The 20180-nt window shown below is 58.0% G+C and overlaps 1 protein-coding gene across 1 annotated transcript in view; it reads right to left on the minus strand.

Moving 5' to 3' along the window:
• LOC142468757 (talin-1-like) overlaps positions 1-20180 on the minus strand; it is a gene marked incomplete at both ends in the record, with an annotated part of 229739 nt that overhangs the window by 65703 nt on the left and 143856 nt on the right. Inside the window, 2 exons of the mRNA XM_075575267.1 lie at positions 2914-3080; positions 8049-8195. Coding sequence (XP_075431382.1) covers positions 2914-3080; positions 8049-8195 — 314 coding nt within the window. The remainder of the gene's footprint in view (positions 1-2913; positions 3081-8048; positions 8196-20180) is intronic.

Consider the following 20180-nt stretch of genomic DNA (forward strand, 5'->3'; position numbering starts at 1 on the left):
TAACCGACCCATACCTTACTGTGAGATAACGTGTCTATTATACCCGACCCACACCTTACTGTGAGATAACGTGTCTATTATACCCGACCCATACCTCACTGTGAGATAACGTGTCTATTATACCCGATCCATACCTTACTGTGAGATAACGTGTCTATTATACCCGACCCACACCTTACTGTGAGATAACGTGTCTATTATACCCGACCCACACCTCACTGTGAGATAACGTGTCTATTATACCCGACCCACACCTCACTGTGAGATAACGTGTCTATTATACCCGACCCACACCTTACTGTGAGATAACGTGTCTATTATACCCGACCCACACCTTACTGTGAGATAACGTGTCTATTATACCCGACCCACACCTTACTGTGAGATAACGTGTCTATTATACCCGACCCACAGCTTACTGTGAGATAACGTGTCTATTATACCCGACCCACACCTCACTGTGAGATAACGTGTCTATTATACCCGACCCATACCTTACTGTGAGATAACGTGCCTATTATACCCGACCCATACCTCACTGTGAGATAACGTGTCTATTATACCCGACCCACACCTTACTGTGAGATAACGTGTCTATTATACCCGACCCATACCTCACTGTGAGATAACGTGTCTATTATACCCGACCCACACCTTACTGTGAGATAACGTGCCTATTATACCCGACCCACACCTTACTGTGAGATAACGTGTCTATTATACCCGATCCATACCTTACTGTGAGATAACGTGTCTATTATACCCGACCCATACCTCACTGTGAGATAACGTGTCTATTATACCCGACCCACACCTTACTGTGAGATAACGTGCCTATTATACCCGACCCATACCTCACTGTGAGATAACGTGTCTATTATACCCGATCCATACCTTACTGTGAGATAACGTGTCTATTATACCCGACCCACACCTCACTGTGAGATAACATGTCTATTATACCCGATCCATACCTTACTGTGAGATAACGTGTCTATTATACCCGACCCACACCTTACTGTGAGATAACGTGCCTATTATACCCGACCCATACCTCACTGTGAGATAACGTGTCTATTATACCCGATCCATACCTTACTGTGAGATAACGTGTCTATTATACCCGACCCACACCTTACTGTGAGATAACGTGTCTATTATACCCGACCCACACCTTACTGTGTGATAACGTGTCTATTATACCCGACCCACACCTTACTGTGAGATAACGTGTCTATTATACCCGACCCATACCTTACTGTGAGATAACGTGTCTATTATACCCGACCCACACCTCACTGTGAGATAACGTGTCTATTATACCCGACCCACACCTCACTGTGAGATAACGTGTCTATTATACCCGACCCACACCTTACTGTGAGATAACGTGTCTATTATACCCGACCCACACCTTACTGTGAGATAACGTGTCTATTATACCCGACCCATACCTCACTGTGAGATAACGTGTCTATTATACCCGACCCATACCTCACTGTGAGATAACGTGTCTATTATACCCGACCCACACCTTACTGTGAGATAACGTGTCTATTATACCCGACCCATACCTCACTGTGAGATAACGTGCCTATTATACCCGACCCATACCTCACTGTGAGATAACGTGTCTATTATACCCGACCCACACCTCACTGTGAGATAACGTGTCTATTATACCCGACCCACACCTTACTGTGAGATAACGTGTGTATTATACCCGACCCACACCTTACTGTGAGATAACGTGTCTATTATACCCGACCCACACCTCACTGTGAGATAACGTGTCTATTATACCCGACCCACACCTTACTGTGAGATAACGTGTCTATTATACCCGATCCATACCTCACTGTGAGATAACGTGTCTATTATACCCGACCCACACCTTACTGTGAGATAACGTGTCTATTATACCCGACCCACACCTCACTGTGAGATAACGTGTCTATTATACCCGACCAATACCTTACTGTGAGATAACGTGTCTATTATACCCGACCCATACCTCACTGTGAGATAACGTGTCTATTATACCCGACCCACACCTCACTGTGAGATAACGTGTCTATTATACCCGACCCACACCTCACTGTGAGATAACGTGTCTATTATACCCGACTCATACCTCACTGTGAGATAACGTGTCTATTATACCCGACCCACACCTCACTGTGAGATAACGTGCCTATTATACCCGACCCATACCTCACTGTGAGATAACGTGTCTATTATACCCGACCCACACCTTACTGTGAGATAACGTGTCTATTATACCCGACCCATACCTCACTGTGAGATAACGTGCCTATTATACCCGACCCACACCTCACTGTAAGATAACGTGTCTATTATACCCGACCCATACCGTACTGTGAGATAACGTGTCTATTATACCCGACCCACACCTCACTGTGAGATAACGTGTCTATTATACCCGACCCATACCTCACTGTGAGATAACGTGTCTATTATACCCGACTCATACCTCACTGTGAGATAACGTGTCTATTATACCCGACCCACACCTCACTGTGAGATAACGTGCCTATTATACCCGACCCACACCTCACTGTGAGATAACGTGCCTATTATACCCGACCCACACCTCACTGTGAGATAACGTGTCTATTATACCCGACCCATACCTCACTGTGAGATAACGTGTCTATTATACCCGACCCACACCTCACTGTGAGATAACGTGTCTATTATACCCGACCAACACCTCACTGTGAGATAACGTGTCTATTATACCCGACCCATACCTTACTGTGAGATAACGTGTCTATTATACCCGACCCACACCTCACTGTGAGATAACAGCTCTTCCACCCCCCCCCCCCCAAGTAAAATGTCTCCTCCCCCCCCCTCCCCATAGTAACCCCCCCCCCCCCCCGCTGATACCGGTGATCCGCGAAGGTCTCGGCATTCTCCCGGTTCAGAGACCCGGCTGTGGCAAACATGATGGTGGTGTCCAGGTCAGCGATGATACCGGACACAGCGCTGGCTGCAGTGATACAGGCCTGAGTGCCCCGATTACCGGCCTGCAGCGCAGCAAGCACGTGGGACACCTAACGGGGGGGGGGGGAGGAAAGACAGGTTATCAGCGCTGGGGGGGATGTCTCACACACACTAACAATGTGCAGAGGGGACGCTCACTACATGGGACACCTAACGGGGGGGGGGGAGGAAAGACAGGTTATCAGCGCTGGGGGGGATGTCTCACACACACTAACAATGTGCAGAGGGGACGCTCACTACATGGGACACCTAACAGGGGGGGGAGAATAGACAGGTTATCAGTGCTGGGGGGTTGTCTCACACACACTAACAATGTGTAGAGGGGACGTTCACTACCTGGGACACCTAACGGGGGGGGGGAGAGAATAGACAGGTTATCAGCGCTGGGGGGGATGTCTCAGACACACTAACAATGTGCAGAGGGGACGCTCACTACATGGGACACCTAACGGGGGGGGAGAATAGACAGGTTATCAGCGCTGGGGGGGATGTCTCAGACACACTAACAATGTGCAGAGGGGACGCTCACTACATGGGACACCTAACGGGGGGGGGGGGGAGGGGAGAATAGACAGGTTATCGGTGCTGGGGGGTTGTCTCACACACACTAACAATGTGCAGAGGGGACGTTCACTACCTGGGACACCTAACGGGGGGGGGGGAGAGAATAGACAGGTTATCAGCGCTGGGGGGGATGTCTCACACACACTATCAATGTGCAGAGGGGACGCTCACTACATGGGACACCTAACGGGGGGGGGGGGAGAGAATAGACAGGTTATCAGCGCTGGGGGGGATGTCTCAGACACACTAACAATGTGCAGAGGGGACGCTCACTACATGTGACACCTTACGGGGGGGGGAGAATAGACAGGTTATCAGTGCTGGGGGGGATGTCTCAGACACACTAACAATGTGCAGAGGGGACGCTCACTACATGGGACACCTAACGGGGGGGGAGAGAATAGACAGGTTATCAGCGCTGGGGGGGATGTCTCACACACACTAACAATGTGCAGAGGGGACACTCACTACATGGGACACGTAACGGGGGGGGGAGAATAGACAGGTTATCAGCGCTGGGGGGGATGTCTCAAACACACTAACAATGTGCAGAGGGGACGCTCACTACATGGGACACCTAACGGGGGGGGGGGGGAGAATAGACAGGTTATCAGTGCTGGGGGGGATGTCTCAGACACACTAACAATGTGCAGAGGGGACGCTCACTACATGGGACACCTAGCGGGGGGGGGAGAATAGACAGGTTATCAGCGCTGGGGGGGATGTCTCACACACACTAACAATGTGCAGAGGGGACGGTCACTACCTGGGGCACCTAACGGGGGGGGGGGGAGAATAGACAGGTTATCAGCGCTGGGGGGGATGTCTCAAACACACTAACAATGTGCAGAGGGGACGCTCACTACATGGGACACCTAACGGGGGGGGGGAGAGAATAGACAGGTTATCAGCGCTGGGGGGGATGTCTCAGACACACTAACAATGTGCAGAGGGGACGCTCACTACATGGGACACCTAACGGGGGGGGAGAATAGACAGGTTATCAGCGCTGGGGGGGATGTCTCACACACACTAACAATGTGCAGAGGGGACGCTCACTACATGGGGCACCTAACGGGGGGGGGGAGAATAGACAGGTTATCAGCGCTGGGGGGGATGTCTCACACACACTAACAATGTGCAGAGGGGACGCTCACTACATGGGACACCTAACGGGGGGGGGGAGAATAGACAGGTTATCAGCGCTGGGGGGGATGTCTCACACACACTAACAATGTGCAGAGGGGACGCTCACTACATGGGACACCTAACGGGGGGGGGGGAGAATAGACAGGTTATCAGTGCTGGGGGGGATGTCTCACACATACTAACAATGTGCAGAGGGGACGCTCACTACATGGGACACCTAACGGGGGGGGGGAGAATAGACAGGTTATCAGCGCTGGGGGGGATGTCTCACACACACTAACAATGTGCAGAGGGGACGCTCACTACATGGGGCACCTAACGGGGGGGGGAGGGGAGAATAGACAGGTTATCAGTGCTGGGGGGGATGTCTCACACACACTAACAATGTGCAGAGGGGACGCTCACTACATGGGACACCTAACGGGGGGGGGGGGAGAATAGACAGGTTATCAGTGCTGGGGGGGATGTCTCACACACACTAACAATGTGCAGAGGGGACACTCACTACATGGGACACCTAACGGGGGGGGGGAGAATAGACAGGTTATCAGTGCTGGGGGGGATGTCTCAGACACACTAACAATGTGCAGAGGGGACGCTCACTACCTGGGGCACCTAACGGGGGGGGGAGGGGAGAATAGACAGGTTATCAGTGCTGGGGGGGATGTCTCACACACACTAACAATGTGCAGAGGGGACGCTCACTACATGGGGCACCTAACGGGGGGGGGAGAATAAACAGGTTATCAGCGCTGGGGGGGATGTCTCACACACACTAACAATGTGCAGAGGGGACGCTCACTACATGGGACACCTAACGGGGGGGGAGAGAATAGACAGGTTATCAGTGCTGGGGGGGATGTCTCACACACACTAACAATGTGCAGAGGGGACGCTCACTACATGGGGCACCTAACGGGGGGGGAGGGGAGAATAGACAGGTTATCAGTGCTGGGGGGGATGTCTCACACACACTAACAATGTGCAGAGGGGACGCTCACTACATGGGACACCTAACGGGGGGGGGGAGAATAGACAGGTTATCAGTGCTGGGGGGGATGTCTCACACACACTAACAATGTGCAGAGGGGACGCTCACTACATGGGACACCTAACGGGGGGGGGAGAGAATAGACAGGTTATCAGTGCTGGGGGGGATGTCTCACACACACTAACAATGTGCAGAGGGGACGCTCACTACATGGGACACCTAACGGGGGGGGGAGAGAATAGACAGGTTATCAGCGCTGGGGGGGATGTCTCACACACACTAACAATGTGCAGAGGGGACGCTCACTACATGGGACACCTAACCGGGGGGGGGGGGGAGAATAGACAGGTTATCAGTGCTGGGGGGGATGTCTCACACACACTAACAATGCGCAGAGGGGACGCTCACTACATGGGACACCTAACGGGGGGGGGGGAGAATAGACAGGTTATCAGCGCTGGGGGGGATGTCTCACACACACTAACAATGTGCAGAGGGGACGCTCACTACATGGGGCACCTAACGGGGGGGGGGAAGAATAAACAGGTTATCAGCGCTGGGGGAGATGTCTCACACACACTAACAATGTGCAGAGGGGACGCTCACTACATGGGACACCTAACAGGGGGGGGGGGGAGAATAGACAGGTTATCAGCGCTGGGGGGGGATGTCTCACACACACTAACAATGTGCAGAGGGGACGCTCACTACATGGGACACCTAACGGGGGGGGGGGGAGAATAGACAGGTTATCAGTGCTGGGGGGGATGTCTCACACACACTAACAATGTGCAGAGGGGACGCTCACTACATGGGGCACCTAACGGGGGGGGGGGAGAATAGACAGGTTATCAGCGCTGGGGGGGATGTCTCACACACACTAACAATGTGCAGAGGGGACGCTCACTACATGGGGCACCTAACGGGGGGGGAGAATAGACAGGTTATCAGTGCTGGGGGGGATGTCTCACACACACTAACAATGCGCAGAGGGGACGCTCACTACATGGGACACCTAACGGGGGGGGGGGATAGACAGGTTATCAGCGCTGGGGGGGATGTCTCACACACACTAACAATGTGCAGAGGGGACGCTCACTACATGGGACACCTAACGGGGGGGGGGGGGGAGAATAGACAGGTTATCAGTGCTGGGGGGGATGTCTCATACACACTAACAATGTGCAGAGGGGACGCTCACTACCTGGGGCACCTAACGGGGGGGGGAGAATAGACAGGTTATCAGTGCTGGGGGGGATGTCTCAGACACACTAACAATGCGCAGAGGGGACGCTCACTACATGGGACACCTAACGGGGGGGGGGAGAATAGACAGGTTATCAGTGCTGGGGGGGATGTCTCACACACACTAACAATGTGCAGAGGGGACGCTCACTACATGGGACACCTAACGGGGGGGGGAGAGAATAGACAGGTTATCAGTGCTGGGGGGGATGTCTCACACACACTAACAATGTGCAGAGGGGACGCTCACTACATGGGACACCTAACGGGGGGGGGGGGAGAATAGACAGGTTATCAGTGCTGGGGGGGATGTCTCAGACACACTAACAATGTGCAGAGGGGACGCTCACTCCTGGGGCACCTAACGGGGGGGGGGGAGAATAGACAGGTTATCAGTGCTGGGGGGGATGTCTCAGACACACTAACAATGTGCAGAGGGGACGCTCACTACATGGGACACCTAACGGGGGGGGGGAGAATAGACAGGTTATCAGCGCTGGGGGGGATGTCTCACACACACTAACAATGTGCAGAGGGGACGCTCACTACCTGGGGCTCTTATTTCTCCAGGTGGATGGATGGGGACAGTGTCCGTGCTGGAGTAGTTTCCTTGGGAAAGGGGTGGGTATGGATGCTGGGGGGGGGGGGGGACAGTTTCTATGTGAGGAGACGCTGGGTGGTGATGGTTTGAGTGCTGTGCAGCAGAGACCTCTGTGGGTATGGATCCTGGGGGGGCAGTTCCTATGTGAGGAGACGCTGGGTGGTGGTTCCTGGGGGGGCAGTTTCTATGTGAGGAGACGCTGGGTGGTGGTTCCTGGGGGGGCAGTTTCTATGTGAGGAGACGCTGGGTGGTGGTTCCTGGGGGGGCAGTTTCTATGTGAGGAGACGCTGGGTGGTGGTTCCTGGGGGGGCAGTTTCTATGTGAGGAGACGCTGGGTGGTGGTTCCTGGGGGGGCAGTTTCTGTGTGAGGAGACGCTGGGTGGTGGTTCCTGGGGGGGCAGTTTCTATGTGAGGAGACGCTGGGTGGTGGTGGTTTGAGTGCTGTGCAGCAGAGACCTCTTTCCTCACCTTCTCTGACACGCGCCGCGCACTCTCGATCAGCTCCTTCTTGGTGTAGCCATCGCTGGGGCAGCATTGCAGAGCTCCGGCCTTGGTGACCAGCATGGAGCAGCCGTGACCCAACTCCTGCACACGCTGCTTGATGTGTGATCCGATCTGAGGACAGAACAGGGAGTCAGCGGCACCAAAACCCAAGACATGGCACAGGGAGCGGGGGACACTATACACAGGATGTCACATGGACAACCTAGCAGCTGCGACACACGGGCGGTCCGTGTAAGGGGACGATGATACCAGGTGTGTAGCAGCCCGATCCGGTAAGTGCACCCTCACGCTGCCGCTGAGTGGCATCGGACACAGGGAGGCGTGGCCGTGAGCGGTTCTCGCTCATTAGCTGAACCGCTCACGTGACGCGGCCGTCGCCTGCCAAGAACAAAATCCCCTGTCTCCAGTCTGCTGCGCTGCAGCTCGGGCGTGCACATCGCTGAAGGTAAGTATACCTCAATCGGATTTCTGCAGTATGTTTTTCCGCCGCACGGCGTCGCGGACACCGTTTTTTGGTATAATCACGGACTAAGGGAGTGAAGAGGTTAACTCCCTTTGCAAGCATCAGGAGACTGCACTGGTGTCAGATTTCCTATGGGGTGTATGAGACTCCTGATTGAGCAGGGATAAAAGGCAGGACGTTGCCAGAGACAGTGAGAGGCTGTTTTTCCCCAGAAAGAGGGGAAGTTAAACTTCTCCCACCCAGGAGGGACCCTGGTTGTTCTGGTTCCCCAGCTCTGCAGGAAGCACAGCTGATGGGAACAGCTGGGACCCCCACACAGGATAAAGACAGCTACGGGCTGGACACAGCCTGCTCCCTGGAACCGGCGTTGCTGTAGGAGCTACACAGAGACCCTACAGCTGCTGTGTAGTCAGTCTCTTGTGAAGGAGTAGGCAATTATTTTATGGTTTCTTTTTACTTTAAAGGGACGGTGCCTATTATTTTATTATTATGGTCTAATAAAAACCACTGCAGTTAAAGCTTAAACACCTTGTTTAGCGTCTTATTGACCTCACCTACAGGCCGCTCCATCACATATGGTATTAGAAGTGGGATACAGATGCTTGGGTAGAGCCAATACCTTTTCCTGTAGTGCAGACACCTGTACTTTACTGGTTCGCAGAGCCTCACTCTGTTTTACCTCTACTCCTGTGACCCCAGTGTTTGTTTTAGGTTTGTAACCTTTTTCTCACCTTTTCAGACTCCAACGTTTTAACTGTTGACAATGAATGCTTTGGAGACTCTTTCTCTCTCTGTCGTAGTGTAATCTTATGTCTCAGTCTTTTGAGCTCTTTGTTTTTTTCCGTGATCAAGTCTCTGGTTCCCGATGCCAGCCCGTGTGTAATGGGGGATGGGCAGCGCCTGTCCCTCCCCCATTACACACGGGCTGGTATCGGGAGCCAGGCCTGTCCCTCCCCCATTACACACGGGCTGGTATCGGGAGCCAGGCCTGTCCCTCCCCCATTACACACAAGCTTGTATCGGGAGCCAGGCCTGTCCCTCCCCCATTACACACGGGCTGGTATCGGGAGCCAGGCCTGTCCCTCCCCCATTATTACACGGGCTGGTATCGGGAGCCAGGCCTGTCACTCCCCCATTACACACGGGCTGGTATCGGGAGCCAGGCATGTCCCTCCCCCATTACACACGGGCTGGTACCGGGAGCCAGGCCTGTCCCTCCCCCATTATTACACGGGCTGGTATCGGGAGCCAGGCCTGTCCCTCCCCCATTATTACACGGGCTGGTATCGGGAGCCAGGCCTGTCCCTCCCCCATTACACACAAGCTTGTATCGGGAGCCAGGCCTGTCCCTCCCCCATTACACACGGGCTGGCATTCATGTGGAGCCCATTTAAGCTGATGTGTCACTGTTCTCACAGCTTTTAAACACAGCATGGGACTACGCCAGAAAAGGACTAAAGCGCACAGGAGGGAAAATACAAAAACCAAAACATAGTGCAATCTGTATTTGTGCAGAAAGACCCTGCTAATAAAGGTCTACACTTACAGAATAAAGTCCAGTTCATGATCACTGCCCGTATTGATCTATTATTCTGTAAGTGTAGACCTTTATTAGCAGGGTCTTTCTGCACAAATACAGATTGCACTATGTTTTGGTTTTTGTATTTTCCCTCCTGTGCGCTTTAGGTCCTTTTCTGGCGTGTGACTTTTTTCTCTCTGGATGAGAGATGTGGGCCCTGTAACAGGGGACTTATCCCTGTTCACAAATGTGCCTCTAATCCAGCAGTGTGGTGGTTAACTGCTGGTAGCAAATTAACTAACACCACCTGCCTGATTAGGGGTGGTAGAAAAAGCCTGCCGTTGAGACAGGAAGTAGCTCCTTAGCTGTGACTGAGAGCTGAACTTGGGAGAGAGAGCAGAGATTGTCTTTGACTCTCACAACTGTCTTGAGCTCTGCCAGAAGAAACAGCAGAGCTGCTTAAAAGACACAGGGAAAACTTCTGAACCTGAATGCTGACACACCCTGAGGGAAGGGAGCTGAACCAGAGAAGATTTTCCCTCCAAGGAACAGATAAGACTTTCATTATTAAGAGACTGCTTATATCTGCTTATTTCATGCTATATGTTTTGGGGCTGCGAGACATGCTTGACTTAGGGAGTTGTGAATTAATTGCATGGTATTTTCACTAGAGATACTCCCAAGTGAATAGAAGCTTTGTTCCCCCCCCCCCCTGTGTTTGGATGATTTCCTGATGAAAAAGGAAAAGGCACAATAAAGCCTTATTATAATTTCACCTTATAAAAGCCTCCATTGTGTACCTCTGTGAACGTCCGTCTACAGGCCCGCTGCAGGGAGCGCTTAGTGACAGATCCGGGCCCGCTGCAGGGAGAGGTTAGTGACAGATTCGGCCCCGCTGCAGGGAGCGCTTAGTGAGAGATTCGGGCCCGCTGCAGGGAGCGCTTAGTGAGAGATTTGGGCCCGCTGCAGGGAGCGCTTAGTGAGAGATTCGGGCCCCGCTGCAGGGAGAGCTTAGTGAGATTCGGGCCCGCTGCAGGGAGCGCTTAGTGACAGATTCGGGCCCGCTGCAGGGAGAGGTTAGTGACAGATTCGGGCCCGCTGCAGGGAGAGGTTAGTGACAGATTCGGGCCGCTGCAGGGAGCGCTTAGTGAGAGATTCGGCCCCGCTGCAGGGAGCGCTTAGTGACAGATTCGGGCCCCCGCTGCAGGGAGCGCTTAGTGAGAGATTCGGGCCCGCTGCAGGGAGCGCTTAGTGAGAGATTCGGGCCCGCTGCAGGGAGCGCTTAGTGACAGATTCGGGCCCCGCTGCAGGGAGAGGTTAGTGAGAGATTCGGGCCCCGCTGCAGGGAGCGCTTAGTGACAGATTCGGCCCCGCTGCAGGGAGCGCTTAGTGACAGATTCGGCCCCGCTGCAGGGAGAGCTTAGTGACAGATTCGGGCCCCGCTGCAGGGAGCGCTTAGTGACAGATTCGGGCCCCGCTGCAGGGAGCGCTTAGTGAGAGATTCGGCCCCGCTGCAGGGAGAGCTTAGTGACAGATTCGGGCCCCGCTGCAGGGAGTGCTTAGTGACAGATTCGGGCCCCGCTGCAGGGAGTGCTTAGTGACAGATTCGGGCCCCGCTGCAGGGAGAGGTTAGTGACAGATTCGGCCCCGCTGCAGGGAGAGGTTAGTGACAGATTCGGCCCCGCTGCAGGGAGAGGTTAGTGACAGATTCGGCCCCGCTGCAGGGAGCGCTTAGTGACAGATTCGGCCCCGCTGCAGGGAGAGGTTAGTGAGAGATTCGGGCCCCGCTGCAGGGAGCGCTTAGTGACAGATTTGGGCCCCGCTGCAGGGAGAGGTTAGTGACAGATTCGGCCCCGCTGCAGGGAGAGGTTAGTGACAGATTCGGGCCCCGCTGCAGGGAGCGCTTAGTGACAGATTCGGGCCCGCTGCAGGGAGAGGTTAGTGACAGATTCGGCCCCGCTGCAGGGAGAGGTTAGTGACAGATTCGGGCCCCGCTGCAGGGAGAGGTTAGTGACAGATTCGGCCCCGCTGCAGGGAGCGCTTAGTGAGAGATTCGGGCCCGCTGCAGGGAGCGCTTAGTGACAGATTCGGCCCCGCTGCAGGGAGCGCTTAGTGACAGATTCGGGCCCCGCTGCAGGGAGCGCTTAGTGAGGGATTCGGGCCCCGCTGCAGGGAGCGCTTAGTGACAGATTCGGGCCCGCTGCAGGGAGAGGTTAGTGACAGATTCGGGCCCCGCTGCAGGGAGCGCTTAGTGACAGATTCGGGCCCGCTGCAGGGAGAGCTTAGTGACAGATTCGGCCCCGCTGCAGGGAGCGCTTAGTGACAGATTCGGGCCGCTGCAGGGAGAGGTTAGTGACAGATTCGGCCCCGCTGCAGGGAGAGGTTAGTGACAGATTCGGCCCCGCTGCAGGGAGCGCTTAGTGACAGATTCGGGCCGCTGCAGGGAGCGCTTAGTGACAGATTCGGGCCCCGCTGCAGGGAGCGCTTAGTGACAGATTCGGGCCCCGCTGCAGGGAGCGCTTAGTGACAGATTCGGCCCCGCTGCAGGGAGCGCTTAGTGACAGATTCGGGCCGCTGCAGGGAGAGGTTAGTGACAGATTCGGGCCCCGCTGCAGGGAGCGCTTAGTGACAGATTCGGGCCCCGCTGCAGGGAGCGCTTAGTGACAGATTCGGGCCCCGCTGCAGGGAGCGGTTAGTGACAGATTCGGCCCCGCTGCAGGGAGCGCTTAGTGACAGATTCGGGCCGGCTGCAGGGAGCGCTTAGTGACAGATTCGGGCCCGCTGCAGGGAGCGCTTAGTGACAGATTCGGCCCCGCTGCAGGGAGAGCTTAGTGACAGATTCGGCCCCGCTGCAGGGAGCGCTTAGTGACAGATTCGGGCCGGCTGCAGGGAGCGCTTAGTGACAGATTCGGGCCCCGCTGCAGGGAGCGCTTAGTGAGAGATTCGGGCCCCGCTGCAGGGAGCGCTTAGTGAGAGATTCGGCCCCGCTGCAGGGAGAGGTTAGTGACAGATTCGGGCCCCGCTGCAGGGAGAGCTTAGTGAGAGATTCGGGCCCCGCTGCAGGGAGCGCTTAGTGACAGATTCGGGCCCGCTGCAGGGAGCGCTTAGTGACAGATTCGGGCCCCGCTGCAGGGAGCGCTTAGTGACAGATTCGGGCCGCTGCAGGGAGCGCTTAGTGACAGATTCGGCCCCGCTGCAGGGAGCGCTTAGTGACAGATTCGGGCCCGCTGCAGGGAGCGCTTAGTGACAGATTCGGGCCCCGCTGCAGGGAGCGCTTAGTGACAGATTCGGGCCCCGCTGCAGGGAGCGCTTAGTGACAGATTCGGGCCCCGCTGCAGGGAGCGCTTAGTGACAGATTCGGCCCCGCTGCAGGGAGAGGTTAGTGACAGATTCGGCCCCGCTGCAGGGAGCGCTTAGTGACAGATTCGGGCCCCGCTGCAGGGAGCGCTTAGTGACAGATTCGGGCCCCGCTGCAGGGAGAGGTTAGTGACAGATTCGGGCCCCGCTGCAGGGAGCGCTTAGTGACAGATTCGGGCCCCGCTGCAGGGAGCGCTTAGTGAGAGATTCGGGCCCCGCTGCAGGGAGCGCTTAGTGAGAGATTCGGCCCCGCTGCAGGGAGAGGTTAGTGAGAGATTCGGCCCCGCTGCAGGGAGCGCTTAGTGAGAGATTCGGCCCCGCTGCAGGGAGCGCTTAGTGACAGATTCGGCCCCGCTGCAGGGAGCGCTTAGTGACAGATTCGGGCCCCGCTGCAGGGAGCGCTTAGTGACAGATTCGGGCCCCGCTGCAGGGAGCGCTTAGTGACAGATTCGGGCCCCGCTGCAGGGAGAGCTTAGTGACAGATTCGGGCCCGCTGCAGGGAGCGCTTAGTGACAGATTCGGCCCCGCTGCAGGGAGCGCTTAGTGACAGATTCGGGCCCCGCTGCAGGGAGAGGTTAGTGACAGATTCGGGCCCCGCTGCAGGGAGAGGTTAGTGACAGATTCGGGCCCCGCTGCAGGGAGCGCTTAGTGACAGATTCGGCCCCGCTGCAGGGAGCGCTTAGTGACAGATTCGGGCCCCGCTGCAGGGAGCGCTTAGTGACAGATTCGGCCCCGCTGCAGGGAGCGCTTAGTGACAGATTCGGGCCCCGCTGCAGGGAGCGCTTAGTGACAGATTCGGCCCCGCTGCAGGGAGCGCTTAGTGACAGATTCGGGCCGCTGCAGGGAGAGCTTAGTGACAGATTCGGGCCCCGCTGCAGGGAGTGCTTAGTGACAGATTCGGGCCCGCTGCAGGGAGAGGTTAGTGACAGATTCGGGCCCCGCTGCAGGGAGAGCTTAGTGAGAGATTCGGCCCCGCTGCAGGGAGCGCTTAGTGACAGATTCGGGCCCCGCTGCAGGGAGCGCTTAGTGACAGATTCGGGCCCCGCTGCAGGGAGCGCTTAGTGACAGATTCGGCCCCGCTGCAGGGAGCGCTTAGTGACAGATTCGGGCCCCGCTGCAGGGAGAGGTTAGTGACAGATTCGGCCCCGCTGCAGGGAGCGCTTAGTGACAGATTCGGGCCCGCTGCAGGGAGAGGTTAGTGACAGATTCGGGCCGCTGCAGGGAGAGGTTAGTGAGAGATTCGGCCCCGCTGCAGGGAGCGCTTAGTGACAGATTCGGCCCCGCTGCAGGGAGCGCTTAGTGACAGATTCGGCCCCGCTGCAGGGAGAGGTTAGTGACAGATTCGGCCCCGCTGCAGGGAGCGCTTAGTGACAGATTCGGGCCCCGCTGCAGGGAGAGGTTAGTGACAGATTCGGGCCCCGCTGCAGGGAGCGCTTAGTGAGAGATTCGGGCCCCGCTGCAGGGAGTGCTTAGTGACAGATTCGGGCCCCGCTGCAGGGAGAGCTTAGTGACAGATTCGGCCCCGCTGCAGGGAGAGGTTAGTGAGAGATTCGGGCCCCGCTGCAGGGAGCGCTTAGTGACAGATTCGGGCCCCGCTGCAGGGAGCGCTTAGTGACAGATTCGGCCCCGCTGCAGGGAGCGCTTAGTGACAGATTCGGGCCCCGCTGCAGGGAGAGGTTAGTGAGAGATTCGGGCCCCGCTGCAGGGAGCGCTTAGTGACAGATTCGGGCCCCGCTGCAGGGAGCGCTTAGTGACAGATTCGGCCCCGCTGCAGGGAGCGCTTAGTGACAGATTCGGGCCCCGCTGCAGGGAGCGCTTAGTGACAGATTCGGCCCCGCTGCAGGGAGCGCTTAGTGACAGATTCGGCCCCGCTGCAGGGAGCGCTTAGTGAGAGATTCGGGCCCCGCTGCAGGGAGCGCTTAGTGACAGATTCGGCCCCGCTGCAGGGAGCGCTTAGTGACAGATTCGGGCCCCGCTGCAGGGAGCGCTTAGTGACAGATTCGGGCCCCGCTGCAGGGAGCGCTTAGTGACAGATTCGGCCCCGCTGCAGGGAGCGCTTAGTGACAGATTCGGGCCCCGCTGCAGGGAGCGCTTAGTGACAGATTCGGGCCCCGCTGCAGGGAGCGCTTAGTGACAGATTCGGGCCCCGCTGCAGGGAGCGCTTAGTGACAGATTCGGGCCCCGCTGCAGGGAGCGCTTAGTGACAGATTCGGGCCCCGCTGCAGGGAGCGCTTAGTGACAGATTCGGGCCCCGCTGCAGGGAGAGGTTAGTGACAGATTCGGCCCCGCTGCAGGGAGCGCTTAGTGACAGATTCGGCCCCGCTGCAGGGAGTGCTTAGTGACAGATTCGGGCCGCTGCAGGGAGAGGTTAGTGACAGATTCGGGCCCCGCTGCAGGGAGCGCTTAGTGACAGATTCGGGCCCGCTGCAGAAAGCGCTTAGTGACAGATTCGGCCCCGCTGCAGGGAGAGGTTAGTGACAGATTCGGCCCCGCTGCAGGGAGCGCTTAGTGACAGATTCGGGCCCCGCTGCAGGGAGTGCTTAGTGACAGATTCGGGCCCCGCTGCAGGGAGAGGTTAGTGACAGATTCGGCCCCGCTGCAGGGAGCGCTTAGTGAGAGATTCGGGCCCGCTGCAGGGAGCGCTTAGTGACAGATTCGGCCCCGCTGCAGGGAGAGGTTAGTGACAGATTCGGCCCCGCTGCAGGAGCGCTTAGTGACAGATTCGGCCCCGCTGCAGGGAGAGCTTAGTGACAGATTCGGCCCCGCTGCAGGGAGCGCTTAGTGAGAGATTCGGGCCCCGCTGCAGGGAGCGCTTAGTGACAGATTCGGCCCCGCTGCAGGGAGAGGTTAGTGAGAGATTCGGGCCCCGCTGCAGGGAGAGCTTAGTGACAGATTCGGGCCCTGCTGCAGGGAGTGCTTAGTGACAGATTCGGGCCCGCTGCAGGGAGCGCTTAGTGAGAGATTCGGCCCCGCTGCAGGGAGCGCTTAGTGACAGATTCGGGCCCCGCTGCAGGGAGCGCTTAGTGACAGATTCGGCCCCGCTGCAGGGAGAGCTTAGTGACAGATTCGGGCCCCGCTGCAGGGAGAGGTTAGTGAGAGATTCGGGCCCCGCTGCAGGGAGCGCTTAGTGACAGATTCGGGCCCGCTGCAGGGAGCGCTTAGTGACAGATTCGGCCCCGCTGCAGGGAGCGCTTAGTGACAGATTCGGGCCCCGCTGCAGGGAGCGCTTAGTGACAGATTCGGGCCCCGCTGCAGGGAGAGGTTAGTGACAGATTCGGGCCCCGCTGCAGGGAGCGCTTAGTGAGAGATTCGGCCCCGCTGCAGGGAGCGCTTAGTGACAGATTCGGGCCCCGCTGCAGGGAGCGCTTAGTGACAGATTCGGGCCCCGCTGCAGGGAGCGCTTAGTGACAGATTCGGCCCCGCTGCAGGGAGCGCTTAGTGACAGATTCGGCCCCGCTGCAGGGAGCGCTTAGTGACAGATTCGGGCCCCGCTGCAGGGAGCGCTTAGTGAGAGATTCGGCCCCGCTGCAGGGAGAGGTTAGTGACAGATTCGGGCCCCGCTGCAGGGAGAGCTTAGTGACAGATTCGGGCCCCCGCTGCAGGGAGCGCTTAGTGACAGATTCGGCCCGCTGCAGGGAGAGCTTAGTGACAGATTCGGCCCCGCTGCAGGGAGCGCTTAGTGACAGATTCGGGACCCGCTGCAGGGAGCGCTTAGTGAGAGATTCGGCCCCGCTGCAGGGAGCGCTTAGTGACAGATTCGGGCCCCGCTGCAGGGAGCGCTTAGTGACAGATTCGGGCCCCGCTGCAGGGAGCGCTTAGTGACAGATTCGGGCCCCGCTGCAGGGAGCGCTTAGTGACAGATTCGGGCCCCGCTGCAGGGAGCGCTTAGTGAGAGATTCGGGCCCGCTGCAGGGAGCGCTTAGTGACAGATTCGGGCCCGCTGCAGGGAGCGCTTAGTGACAGATTCGGCCCCGCTGCAGGGAGAGCTTAGTGAGAGATTCGGGCCCCGCTGCAGGGAGCGCTTAGTGACAGATTCGGCCCCGCTGCAGGGAGCGCTTAGTGACAGATTCGGGCCCCGCTGCAGGGAGCGCTTAGTGACAGATTCGGGCCCCGCTGCAGGGAGCGCTTAGTGACAGATTCGGGCCCCGCTGCAGGGAGCGCTTAGTGAGAGATTCGGGCCCGCTGCAGGGAGCGCTTAGTGACAGATTCGGGCCCGCTGCAGGGAGCGCTTAGTGACAGATTCGGCCCCGCTGCAGGGAGCGCTTAGTGACAGATTCGGGCCCCGCTGCAGGGAGCGCTTAGTGACAGATTCGGGCCCCGCTGCAGGGAGCGCTTAGTGACAGATTCGGGCCCGCTGCAGGGAGCGCTTAGTGACAGATTCGGCCCGCTGCAGGGAGAGGTTAGTGACAGATTCGGGCCCCGCTGCAGGGAGCGCTTAGTGACAGATTCGGCCCCGCTGCAGGGAGCGCTTAGTGACAGATTCGGGCCCCGCTGCAGGGAGCGCTTAGTGAGAGATTCGGGCCCCGCTGCAGGGAGCGCTTAGTGAGAGATTCGGCCCCGCTGCAGGGAGCGCTTAGTGACAGATTCGGCCCCGCTGCAGGGAGAGGTTAGTGAGAGATTCGGCCCCGCTGCAGGGAGCGCTTAGTGACAGATTCGGGCCCCGCTGCAGGGAGCGCTTAGTGACAGATTCGGGCCCCGCTGCAGGGAGCGCTTAGTGACAGATTCGGCCCCGCTGCAGGGAGCGCTTAGTGACAGATTCGGGCCCCGCTGCAGGGAGCGCTTAGTGACAGATTCGGCCCCGCTGCAGGGAGCGCTTAGTGACAGATTCGGGCCCCGCTGCAGGGAGCGCTTAGTGACAGATTCGGGCCCCGCTGCAGGGAGCGCTTAGTGAGAGATTCGGGCCCGCTGCAGGGAGCGCTTAGTGACAGATTCGGGCCCGCTGCAGGGAGCGCTTAGTGACAGATTCGGCCCCGCTGCAGGGAGCGCTTAGTGACAGATTCGGGCCCCGCTGCAGGGAGCGCTTAGTGACAGATTCGGGCCCCGCTGCAGGGAGCGCTTAGTGACAGATTCGGCCCGCTGCAGGAGCGCTTAGTGACAGATTCGGCCCCGCTGCAGGGAGAGGTTAGTGACAGATTCGGGCCCCGCTGCAGGGAGCGCTTAGTGACAGATTCGGCCCCGCTGCAGGGAGCGCTTAGTGACAGATTCGGGCCCCGCTGCAGGGAGCGCTTAGTGAGAGATTCGGGCCCCGCTGCAGGGAGCGCTTAGTGAGAGATTCGGCCCCGCTGCAGGGAGCGCTTAGTGACAGATTCGGCCCCGCTGCAGGGAGAGGTTAGTGAGAGATTCGGCCCCGCTGCAGGGAGCGCTTAGTGACAGATTCGGGCCCCGCTGCAGGGAGCGCTTAGTGACAGATTCGGGCCCCGCTGCAGGGAGCGCTTAGTGACAGATTCGGCCCCGCTGCAGGGAGCGCTTAGTGACAGATTCGGGCCCCGCTGCAGGGAGCGCTTAGTGACAGATTCGGCCCCGCTGCAGGGAGCGCTTAGTGACAGATTCGGGCCCCGCTGCAGGGAGCGCTTAGTGACAGATTCGGGCCCCGCTGCAGGGAGCGCTTAGTGACAGATTCGGCCACGCTGCAGGGAGCGCTTAGTGACAGATTCGGCCCCGCTGCAGGGAGCGCTTAGTGACAGATTCGGGCCCCGCTGCAGGGAGAGGTTAGTGAGAGATTCGGCCCCGCTGCAGGGAGCGCTTAGTGACAGATTCGGGCCCCGCTGCAGGGAGAGGTTAGTGACAGATTCGGGCCCCGCTGCAGGGAGAGGTTAGTGACAGATTCGGCCCCGCTGCAGGGAGCGCTTAGTGACAGATTCGGCCCCGCTGCAGGAGAGGTTAGTGACAGATTCGGGCCCCGCTGCAGGGAGAGGTTAGTGACAGATTCGGCCCCGCTGCAGGGAGCGCTTAGTGAGAGATTCGGGCCCGCTGCAGGGAGCGCTTAGTGAGAGATTCGGGCCCCGCTGCAGGGAGCGCTTAGTGACAGATTCGGGCCCCGCTGCAGGGAGCGCTTAGTGACAGATTCGGGCCCCGCTGCAGGGAGAGGTTAGTGACAGATTCGGGCCCCGCTGCAGGGAGCGCTTAGTGACAGATTCGGGCCCCGCTGCAGGGAGCGCTTAGTGACAGATTCGGGCCCCGCTGCAGGGAGAGGTTAGTGACAGATTCGGGCCCCGCTGCAGGGAGCGCTTAGTGACAGATTCGGCCCCGCTGCAGGGAGCGCTTAGTGACAGATTCGGGCCCCGCTGCAGGGAGAGGTTAGTGACAGATTCGGCCCCGCTGCAGGGAGCGCTTAGTGAGAGATTCGGGCCCGCTGCAGGGAGCGCTTAGTGACAGATTCGGGCCCCGCTGCAGGGAGAGGTTAGTGACAGATTCGGGCCCCGCTGCAGGGAGCGCTTAGTGACAGATTCGGCCCCGCTGCAGGGAGCGCTTAGTGACAGATTCGGCCCCGCTGCAGGGAGCGCTTAGTGACAGATTCGGGCCCGCTGCAGGGAGCGCTTAGTGACAGATTCGGGCCCCGCTGCAGGGAGCGCTTAGTGACAGATTCGGGCCCCGCTGCAGGGAGCGCTTAGTGACAGATTCGGGCCCCGCTGCAGGGAGCGCTTAGTGACAGATTCGGCCCCGCTGCAGGGAGAGGTTAGTGACAGATTCGGCCCCGCTGCAGGGAGCGCTTAGTGACAGATTCGGGCCCCGCTGCAGGGAGCGCTTAGTGACAGAT

The sequence above is a fragment of the Ascaphus truei genome, chromosome 1, assembly GCF_040206685.1.
Source record: "Ascaphus truei isolate aAscTru1 chromosome 1, aAscTru1.hap1, whole genome shotgun sequence".
In the NCBI taxonomy this organism is placed as follows: Eukaryota; Metazoa; Chordata; class Amphibia; order Anura; family Ascaphidae; genus Ascaphus; species Ascaphus truei.